This window comes from Carex rostrata, chromosome 17, assembly GCF_964058835.1.
Source record: "Carex rostrata chromosome 17, lpCarRost1.2, whole genome shotgun sequence".
In the NCBI taxonomy this organism is placed as follows: Eukaryota; Viridiplantae; Streptophyta; class Magnoliopsida; order Poales; family Cyperaceae; genus Carex; species Carex rostrata.
The window spans coordinates 3600629-3612320 of record NC_135934.1 but is presented as its reverse complement, the minus strand read 5'-3'; the positions used below and the strand labels follow the sequence as shown (position 1 = coordinate 3612320).

At 35.6% G+C, this 11692-nt stretch overlaps 1 protein-coding gene across 2 annotated transcripts; it reads left to right on the top strand.

The window, feature by feature from the left end:
• The first annotated feature begins 2706 nt into the window (after positions 1 to 2706).
• On the top strand, positions 2707 to 10730 carry LOC144567994 (transcription factor MYB3R-1-like). 2 transcript variants are annotated; one of them, XM_078318207.1, is made up of 13 exons: positions 2707 to 2964; positions 3317 to 3539; positions 3664 to 3718; positions 3890 to 3947; positions 4447 to 4541; positions 4839 to 4942; positions 5563 to 5691; positions 5992 to 7142; positions 7301 to 7434; positions 8041 to 8285; positions 8865 to 8973; positions 9979 to 10167; positions 10321 to 10730. In XM_078318207.1, the coding sequence occupies exons 2-13, from the start codon at positions 3409 to 3411 to the stop codon at positions 10456 to 10458; spliced, it is 2538 nt and encodes an 845-aa protein (XP_078174333.1). In that variant the 5' UTR covers positions 2707 to 2964; positions 3317 to 3408; the 3' UTR covers positions 10459 to 10730. The 2 variants fall into 2 exon arrangements, with proteins under 2 accessions (XP_078174333.1, XP_078174334.1); XM_078318208.1 differs by having other exon boundaries at positions 2732 to 2964; positions 3370 to 3539.
• The last annotated feature ends 962 nt before the right edge of the window (positions 10731 to 11692 follow it).

Sequence of the window (11692 nt, the reverse complement as noted above, 5' to 3'; positions counted from 1 at the left end):
GTTTAGATTTTCGTTTGAAGTCGATTTAATAGGTTTTGGAATTAGTGTTATATAGACTAAAATGACACTGATGTCATACTAGCCGGACTCTGTTCTACATAACAATTATAGCAATATAGTGAGGAGACAAAAAAAAAAGCTATTGCGAATAGCGTAGCTATAACACAAGTTATCGTACATAGTAGTTTTTTTTTTCTTTTCTTTTCAAAATTTATATTCTATATATCTACTAATTATCAACATGATCAATAATGGAGAATTAGAATAACAACTAATCTAAGTCTATACTATTTTCGATCATGCAAATAAAAAAAAGAGATCAACAAAGTAATATTATTTAATTGTTCATACTTCATAATAATACATATTATAATAGACAAAGAACAATTAAATTTACAAATGAAATAAAACCAGTATAACTATTTGAACATCTAATATATTATAATAATCAAAACCAGCTCAATAAAATGAACAAAAATAATTTTACAAATGAATAATAGACGACGAGCAAGCAAAAGGAAGAATTAATATTTGAATATTTTATGATATAGCATGAGAAACTAAGTCACAAATAGAAACAGAAGCACATAGTTCGGTTTAGCATACTTATCATAGCAGATTATGTAGCATTAGAAATAGGAACAGAAGCATACAAGCCTATGTAAATATCAAAAAAAAAATCCATGTAACATAGCAATAGCAATAGCGAGTAGCACGTAGCGGTAATAGCGGTCAGCTATTACAGCTATAGCTACCAACTATTACAGCTAGCTATAGTGGTCGTAATTGAATTAGCGCACTTTTATCTCATAGCTTAATTATTATGATCCAAAAAAACTATAACGTAGCTATAGCACAACTATAATTAGTTATTTAGAATATTGTTTATAAACAAAAAAAAAATCTGATGTTAAATTCATATGCGATTGATTTGGTTTTTAAATTTAAAATTGGAAGTTTTAATGAATAATATATTCTGTGAAGGTTGTTGATATATAAAAACCATATGTTTTTAGATCCATAACTCGCTAAAACTCATTCAATTTTTTGTGGTAATTATTGTTCAAATTCTTCACTAATTATATTATTGCCATTGTCATAGAAATATATAGTTGACATTTGTTAGTGCAAGTTTGCTTACATATTAATGAGTCTGGCTAGTATAACATCAGTGTCATTTCAATCTATATAACACAAACTTCAAAATCTATCAAATCGACTTTAAACGGTGAATCCAAACCGTTCAAACCGATCTACTTTTTTAGTTATGCATGTACATGTAAAATTTATAAACTTTTGAATATATTTGGTATCAAGTCAAGCAGTCAAATGTAGAAGTTTTTAAGTTAATTTTAATACATTCATTTTTTCAACATTTTTACCACTTGATTTGATACTAAAATAACTCGAAAATATAGAAAAATTTGCATGTAAACGAATCACTCATAGAGTAAATTGGTTTGAACGGTTTGAATTAGTCGTTTGAAGTCTATTAAATCGATTTTAAAATTAGTGTTATGTGACACTGATGTCATACTAGTCGGACTCCATATTAATATTTAAGCAATTGAAGAATTATACTTAAGAAACTTAAAGTTTGATATTTAAACAAGGCTACTAATTTTTTTTTTTTCTCCAGCATGTTTTGTTCACTGGCTTGTTGATGGGAAAAAAAAAGGGGGGAAATTATCAAGAAATTTTCGTTTTTTCTTTATCTAATAATTATAAATTATGTACCATGCTCAAAATATTTGTGTTCAGTAAAAAATGTTGAACCCGTTTTTGTAAAAAATAAATATTAGTTTTAATTGTTTTGAAATCCAATATATATATAAAAAAAATCAAAACAGTTGTTTACGAATTCTTATTTAAATTTTGATTTGTTGGCAATGTTAGAAACGCCAATAGAATTTTTTTGGAAGTGAGGTGAGAATTTAAATTCTCAAATTAACTTAGTAGTACCTACTGAGTTTTGACTTTTGAATCCATAATTTCACATAAGAAAAATAATATCTTAGCCAAGTATGTTAAATAGAGATCTCAAAAAAGTCTGTGATCATATACGTTATGATACGTCATGTGATTCTTCATGTAATGTGATTATATTTTGAAAATTTAGTATAACATGTGACACAAAAGATACAGTCACAAGATGGCACGTGGTCAACAAGTCATTTGTAATTATAACTGTTAGATCTCGATCAAATAGTGAATTTTGAATAAATTAACATAAATTATGAAAAAAATAGTTAAATGTGACCAAATGTAACTTGTCACGTTTAGACATGGCACGTGTGATCACAGCGTGATTAACATGTCATGATCATTCTTTTTAAATTTGATCGTGACATAATATATATAAATCTAACTTGATCACGACATGGCTAGTCACGACATCCCTACTACTAAACACCCCAATAGAACTGGTAGCTTTTATTTATTTTTTAAATAAAGAAGCATTGATTTGCAATGATTAACAATTAAATGCATTCTTATTAAAAAAAAAAAATTAATGAATAGACAACATCATTGACTCACGTTATATTATTTTTGAAATATTGTTAAAAAAAAATGTTGTTTTCCAATTCTCACTGACAGTGGGGATATCCAGGTCTTAACCGGTTATTCAACGCAATTCACCGGCTACAGCCAGTGGACAGCCGTTGGAATTCAAATTTTTTCTGATTATGCCCGGACCCGGAGGCTCATGTCACGTGATTCTCACGCTCTAATCAGCGGTAGGGTTTGAACTCCAGTCCGCCTCAATACACTCCAAAATTTTCAATTTGGACGAAGAGATCCGAGAGAGAAAGAGATCTCACCCTCAATCGCTTTTCGGAAAAAGAAAAAGTAAATTAGAAGAGATTTCGTTTCTCTCTGTTCTCTCTCTCAGTCAGTAGCAATTCCCCTTTCTCGAAGATCGGATCGATAGGTTCCCACAGTGAGCGAACTGCGATTTTCGAGGTGAGAATTTGAATTGCTCGCATCATGTAAGCATTTTGAGCTTCGTATTCCTTTTTGTTTTGAGAAAATTAGCTGGGGTTAATAGAGGATAGGATTTATGAAACCCCCATTCAAAAGTTTGTTTAATTGGGTTTAATCCATTTAAATGCGGTTTGTGTTTTCCCTTTTTTTGTTTTAATATGTGGATTGATGTCTATTAGATAATTGAATACCTAAGTCCTACTCCATTTAAATTTTTGTTTGATACAGTTTTGTTCATCTCAAATAGCAATTATACACATCCTGATTGGGATTTTGATTCTCAATTGAATTCTAAAATGGCACCACATGTCTTTTATTTGTTAATTTTCAGTTTATGCACAACATATATGATTGAGCTTTGAATAATGGTTAATAAACCCTCAGTGGTGAGCCTGGGGATTGGAAATCAGATACTCCCCAACAATGGTTAGCAGTAGTAAAAAGAAAAGTGCTCCTACAAAAGGAGACACAGGCGAGGCAGCACCAAGCTCTACTGCTTGTTCAGGTGGGAGTGGGTCCCACAATGTTTGTCAGCAGCGACGGTCTATTCCCGGGTAATTCTCTCATTGTTTTGTTTTAGTGATTCTTTTTAAGTTTTGTCCCAATTTCTAAAATATTTTGCATTGTTCTGAGGTTTTAATCTCCCTCCCTCTCTCTCTATCTGTCTCCTTTTTCTAGGAGAACTACAGGACCAGCACGCCGCTCGTCGAAGGGTAATTGGACGCCTGAAGAGGTAAAAATGCCTTCTATTTGTTTTCATATCTGTAGATCAAAGAATACCCAAAAAGACAACATATTTTCATCTTAATTGTGAATAGTTGATTTTCTGAACTACTTAAAGTTTTTCTTGATGTGTTCAGTACCATTTTCATCTTTCGTGACACTTCTCTTTATTTTCTTGCAGGATGAGATTCTTTCTAGAGCTGTCCATCAATTTCAGGGGAAAAACTGGAAAAAAATAGGTACGTGACCAAGAGTTTACTGTACTCAATATGTATACGCAGTGATAATTGATCTCTTAACACTATGATGACTTTTGCTACCAAGAGTAATAATTAGTCAGTTCTCTGTTTGCCAAAATGGATTTGTTTAGTAATGGGTTGGACAGGTGTGGGATAAGGACCAACCAGGCACCTTTGTTTGTACCACAGAAGTCCTGCAGTTACCGAATTCACATCCAGTGCAATACTTGACTGAAAACAATTAGATCTGAGTCGTCCGTTTAAATTGGCACAAATCTCAAAACAGACCCCCTATGGTTTCCATAGGCACCGGATTGAGTTTGGCCCGGCTGGGATTAATCTGGACCATCCATTGCTAATTTTCCATAGTCAAGTACCTGGGAGGATACGGGTCCACTGTTACCATACTATAACAAAAGGACTTACATTTTTTTTGTTCATTCTACAATGGAATTGTCGAATCTGCATTGACAATTAACATCCTCGATTGAATTTCCAGCTGAGTTTTTTCCAGACAGAACCGATGTTCAGTGCTTGCACAGGTGGCAGAAGGTTCTCAACCCTGAATTGATCAAAGGGCCTTGGTCAAAGGAGGTATTTTCTGGATTATGTATTAAGCTTTCTCTATACACCATTTTTATGTAAATATAAATACAGAAAGGAGGTTAGTGTACAACTAGTGCAGAAAGGAAGCTAGTATACCACTTCTACCAGTGATGTATTTAGCCTTTTTGTGGAGCCTGGAACAGTTTGTTTGGAATAGAATTATGCATCTATGATTGCAATATTGGGCATAACAGTCCAGCACACTCCATTGTGATATGTAGAAATTGGTAGAAACTGGCTCAGTTGCTCCTTTATACATGTTGATCTTGCTGCATTGGTTAACAGGAGGATGAGATCATTGTTCAGATGGTGCACAAATATGGGCCAAAGAAATGGTCCACAATCGCACAGGCACTGCCAGGACGTATTGGAAAGCAATGTCGTGAGAGGTATAACCACAGTTATTAGTGTAGGGTTTCTTTGCAAGAGAAGCTAACAATCGTCTCTTTCTTCCCCAACCTCAACCATTTTTATTTTTATTTATGTTTAGGTGGCTTAATCAACTTATTCCAGAATAGAAACTAGTTCTAAATTCTCAGTGTATCAAATTTACCAAAAAGCATACAAAATCCTCATCCCACCCTTCTAGATCTACTGTAATGCTTTATAAATCAGTTTCAATACATGTCATGTGCAGTAACTATGCTTAGTTTCAGGCTTCATTGACTTTTGTCAGCCTCTATCACATTTACATCCCTGACCAGAGCTTAGTTTCAATACATGTCTTGTGCAGTAACTATGCTTAGTTTCAGGCTTCATTGACTTTTGTCAGCCTATCTATCACATTTACATCCTTGACCAGAGCATTTTTTTACCAGTAGACATCCATCCCTGTAGTCCAAAAGAAATGGGCAACCAGCACATTTCAGAACATAATGACATCATGGTACTAGTATCCACCAGCGAAACAGTTAATTATTTACTAATTTGGTGCTTCTTTGCAAGTGGAGCAATCAAGTTCTCTCTCTTTACCTTGTTCTGAACCATTTTATTTTATGTTTGTATACAGGTGGCATAATCATCTGAACCCAAATATTAACAAGGAAGCATGGACCCAAGAGGAGGAGATAATGCTTATTCATGCACATTCCATACATGGGAATAAATGGGCTGAGCTCACAAAGTATTTACCTGGAAGGTGAGTCTGTCTTTGCTTCTTTGTTTCTGTGTCTGTGCATGGTAGGGAGGGGGACAGTCATTATCTTTCCTTGTCTAATAATATGTGTGTCTGTGTATCATTGTGTGTTGTTCACGTAACTTTTTTTTTGTTGGTGTTATGTTCCTGTGTCCAATCTGTGTCTGTGTGACACATGCATGAGTTGTACACTTAATGAATTTCAAAACAGTACTCTTATATAAATAAAATTATCTCCTGGTTTTGTAAGATTTCAATTTGACCAACCTAATTCTTTTCTATTTATTCTATGTTTCGTAACAGAACTGACAACTCTATAAAGAATCATTGGAACAGCTCTGTGAAGAAAAAAGTCAATTCGTATGCAACAATGGGTTTACTTCAATACCCACCCCCATTCCCTTCAACTGAAAACACTTTGCATCAGCAAGATGGCATCCCAAACAACAGCACCCCCTCTTCATCTGCCTTGAACCCTCAAGGAAGCCGAGACCTCGAGCTGTCAGATCCTGATCCTGATTTGGATCAGGTCTCCTCCTCTTCATCAGCCCAAAACCCAATAATTCCCTTCCGTGGAATTGAAAGCGAACTTGATACTGTAGAACATATAGATTCCGAGTCTATATTCAATGAAGCTGACGGTTACATGGTGTGTGATGATATGGGACCTACCGATATAGAAAATGGAACTATAGCTGTACCAATGTCATCGCCACCAGTACAGGATGATTCAGACTCCGGAGATAGAATGGCATGGCCTGAGCTTTCTATCCAAGCTATGATGGCAATCCCTGATGTTGTAAACATGGACTCTTTGTTAAACAACTCAATGAATACGGAAAATGCCCAACCTGTACCTATGGACCTAGAAAATGCCGTACCACCTTCATTTCTTTGCACAACCAGTACAGCTGATTCTGGTGTTATTACCTGCTCGTATGATGGTTTTGCTTACTCAAACCAGCCATTAGATAAGATATTGGAAGTCGAGTGCAACATACCGGTACCACCTGAGCCAAGTCATATGCAAGATGAGTTACCAGAAAATCAAGAAAACAAGTGGCCTGTAAAACTAGATGAGGAGAGAGAGAATGCCTCAGGTGGTCTGTTCTATGAACCGCCTCGATTTCCGTGCATGGAGATCCCATTTGTCAGTTGCGAACTAGTCAATTCTGGAGATATACAGCAGGAGTACAGCCCGCTCGGCATAAGGCAATTTATGACGTCATCTTTGTACTCTTCTGACAGCCCATCTGGCAGAATGTGGTGCTTGCAGAGCGTAAGTAGTGGTGAGGGTAGCCCCGAGGAGTTCTTGAAGAGTGCTGCTAAGAGTTTTAATGCTACGCCATCTATTGTGAAGAAGCGAAGCCGAGGGTTGCTTTTCTCACCCTTACAGGATAAGAGGGGAAATCACACCAAGAGTATAGAGCTGGAGATTGATACCACTTTAGAAGGTATGGTCCACCTTTTTGTTTCTATACTTAAACTAACCATTACGGATATCAACTATAATGTGCTAGTCAGGCCTGTGAAGTGACTGGGGTTCATTCTCTATATCTCCTACTTGTCAAACCATCGATGGTGATTTTATTATATTTTGTTTTTTCTTTAGATAATCCAGAGAAGGAAAATATCCCTCCAGATCCAGGAAGTGGTAGCAAAACCACTCCAATTAAGGAAGGAGCGACAGACCCAAGTTTGGCTGCTTTAGGTGGAGCAAGTGACAGCAATGGAATATCCCGCACGGTTAGTCCGTGCTTAATTTTGATCCCTCATTTGACCTGCCATTAATATTGATTCTTCTAAACTCATTTGATTGCTGTGTTATCTTTTTGTTTTGGGGTGTTTGAGAGAGGGGGGTTGGGGGGGCTCTACACGGAAAAATAAAAAAAATGGTGTATTGTTTTTATCTAATCGATATATAGAAGGGGCAAAGAAAATAAAAAATGGCACCTTGAATTTGTTTTTATGAAATTGACATGTACATTGGCACCAGCTCCGGCTCCATCTTCATTTCTTGTTTTCCTTTCTTTTTCTTCTTATTGCTAGGTGGGGGGAAGTGTTGGACTGGTTTTAGTTTTGTTAGGAGTCAGAAGGGAATGAAATTGTAAATGTAGTATTTCTAGGATGCAAAAATTAGTATGAGAAGATGTCAATATTAATACAGCTGTACACAATTGGAATATTACTCTTTTAACTTCCAGATAAACCTATTTACACCAGTAATGCTTCTGAATTCTTAACATAAAATGAGTTTTAAGTACTTGTATTTTCTCTGTGTATTAACACAACAATTATTATTATTATTATTATTATTATTATTATTATTGAAGCTGTTTTCCATTGTTTCAGCCTGGCAATGTCTTAGTGGAGAGAAACCCAAATCAGATTTTTTTCTCTCCAAATAGCTGTGAAATAAGCACTGGAGTGCGGCTGCTAAAGGAGAGGAGGAGATTCAGACCTCAAATTGGCATGCCTGACTTGTCAAATCCCAAGTCCTCTGAAGTCACAGCTACAGGATCCTCACATCAGAAGACAGAGAACGAGCCTGAGTGTTCTGGCAGTAAACCTGATGGGCCTTCAGAAAGCCTAAACATGTATATATTGTTTTTCCTGATCCGCTCTTGTGAATTTTTTTCAAACTCGACCTAATATTTTTACCACTATTCTGGTAAAAATAAGGAGGGTTAAAATGCCTCATGTCTTTCATGCCTCATTGTATATTTGGAAATTTTTTACTATTTTTTTATATAGGTACAAAATGACTATTTGGAGTTCAGACCTATCTAAAAAAATAGTAAAAAATTTCCAAATATTATAAAATTTGGTCTCCAAGCACATTTTAATATGGAGATCATGTTGACCAGTTTGGATCGATTGTTTGGACTTTGAAAACGAAGATAAAGGATATGAGGCATTTGAACCCTTGGTAAAAATAATGTTGTCTATTTAGGGGTAAAGCCTAGCTGTTAAAACCAAGCCAATGTGTCAAGCCAGAGTTGACTTTCTCAACACAATCTCTTTACAAGTACAAATACAAAATTGTCAACATGATATTATAACCTGAACTGAGGAACACTTGCCATAATTCTATTAAATATGCCTTCTGTTGTCATATTAATAAAGCAATTTGATATATTTTGCCCTTAATGTATATATATCTCTGGCAATTTTAGATTTGCTGATACACCAGGAATCAAAAGAGGCCTAGAATCACCTTCTGCATGGAAATCACCGTGGTATATGAGCTCTCACATAACTGGACAGCCGGAATTTTCTTTCCAGGTAGTTATCACTTATATTTTGAAGCTTTATCCTTATGTAAAGATGAACTGATTTATTAATATGTATATATATCCTAAACCATAACCTGGATAGCCTCTCTCTTTCCAAATAATTTGTTGGTCCTTTTCCTCAACTGCCATCACCGGTAAAGCTATATCTTGTACATAGTGTATTGAAGCCGTGCGGTGCTGTGTTTATGCTTGCCCGGAACACGTGCCGTGGCGGGCTAACACGTCGAAATTTCTAGATGGGCCGTTCCTTGTCGGGCTGCACAGCTTGGTAAGGTGTGTTTTGACGTGCCATGCCGGTACTTAGACGTGGCGTGTTTTGACGTGCCACGCCGGTACTTAGACGTGGCGTGTCTGTTTTTTTTTTAGATTTTGGTAATTTGTTACTATAAAAATGTGTACTTAATGTCCAAAAAATTTGGAAAAATATCAAGCAAATCGGAACTAAATTAAATTAAATTTTCCATAAGTTTCAGTTTTTTTTCAAAATATTTTGTAGTATTTTTGTGTTTTTGTATAATTTAGAAAAGATTTGTTAGTAAAAAAATTTTAAAAATATTCTGAGAAATTTTTAATAAATATAAAAAATCTAGCTGTGCCCGTGTCTAGACATCCCGTGTTTAAACGTGCCGATCTCAAAAAAAATAGGACACAACACAACTAAGGACACGGCGCAGGCACGTCTAACAAGACATGTCCTTAGCCATGTGTGCTAGCACGTGTGTCAACACGCCATGTTTTTGCAATACACTACTTGTACACTATCTGCTGACGTGTCAGTATGTTTAAATGGGAAGTTAGAATAGCTAGAATAGCTAACCCCAGCTTTTTGTAGGAATAGAAAGAATAGAAAATAGCGAGCTATTCTAGCTAACCCCAACCTTTTTAGTTAACGAAACATAGAATAGCAACATCTAGCTATTCTCACTTCATCCAAACATAAAGTTATAAAATTTCCCCTAATTGATCACTCTATCAATTTTCTAATGTTTTGCAGGAGATGGGGTTTTTTATGAGTCCGGTTGCATCATATGATGCTCTGGCACTGATGCAGCATTTCAGTGAGAACACTGCTGATGTAGTGGCTGAGGCACAAGAAGTGCTAAATGCTAGCAACAAAAAGTCAACTGCAAAGGGAGATTTAGCCCATGATGAAAACACTAGACCGGACAAGCAACCTAGAATGGTACATATATCATTTTCCTTTGATCCACATTCAGTTTTCTATGATGCTGCAAAGGGACAGTTTGTTGTCTATTTAACTCTAGTTGAAGAAAAGAAATTGTAATAGCAAGTTAGCAACTAAACTAAGTTTTTTTATGCTTCATTTCTTTTTCAGACAGGAGGCCGTGTTCTTGATTTCACTGAGTGTTCATCTCCTGTCAGAATGGTAGAACAGAGGCGGATAAGGTCGGTGGGTCCTTCACTTAACCCAATAAGCAGCCCGTCTTCCCATCTCTTGAAGAATTGTCGCTGACTTCTGTTAGAAAGAAAATCCAAGTGGTGGTAACAAATTCAAGAAAAACTGAAGGTGATGTGGCTATTGTGTCATTTATTTTCGTAATTACCATTGTATAATTGCTTCGTTATAGTAATTATTGTTTACCTTGTGGCTATTTGCCATGTGTAAGCTGCGCGTAGCTGTAGTAATAAGGATATGTATTGTCGCTTTCTGCTTCATGTTTTGAATATGTTCTATTTATTAATTAAAGGAGATTCAGACCTATTAAAATGAAAAGGCGGAGAAAAGAAGAGAGATTTGAGATCATGGCATTGTTCTGATATTTTATTTCTTGTTCGCTGGATTCTTTGCCCGTGCTACAGTGATATTTAAATTACACTTCTATCCAGAAGTAATGAGATGCATTCTTCAACTGTGGTAAAGGTTTCACTACTAATACCAGGATTTTCACTATCTTGCAATCCATTTTGAATCAACAATCTAAAATTGATTGATAACCCAATAAAAATTAATCTTAAAAAACGGAATGGAATGCCGATTTTAGTAAAAGCAATACCTAAACGGAATGAAAAGTTCTGCTGCTATCAGCTGGTCTTAGATAAACTAAGTCATACAGGAAAAGTACATCCTTTTTGACATAGTTATAAGCGTAGCTTTTAACAGAGTTTATTTTATTTCAGTCTGATTTTCAAAATTTGAAACTGATTACCAGTTCGACTGCCGTGAGGAGCAAATTTAAATTCGTGCATTTCATAAAACCCTCGCCAATATTATATCACTATAGATCGCAAGGAATTTATAAAAATCACAAAGCAGATAAAACACAACTCGCCTGTGATTATTATTTTTTTTTTTTTTTGCGTTCAAACATGCCCGTAGGCTTTCCATTGATAAAAGAAATTCGAGTTACATCAGTTTTTGTGATTACACTAATTATTGTCTAAACTCTTACATTCATCTTGCTAATCCTCGAATAAAGGAAAAGTATGCCCTGTATAGCTCCAGCCCGCACCTTCCCTTCTTCCTCTTTTTGCCAGTAAATCCGCCAGTTCATTATGGCTTCTACTGACATGGGATATTGCAAAATTTTTGTTCCTCCTGATTGCCATCCAACATTGAGAGATTTCATGTGCCGCTCTCCGATTAGCATTGACAGGTGGTGAATTCTTCTTGCAGTGACTTACCAGTTCCGAGCTGTCAGAGTAGAAGAGAGCAGGACTTAGGCCTTGTTGTTCAACATATTCGATAG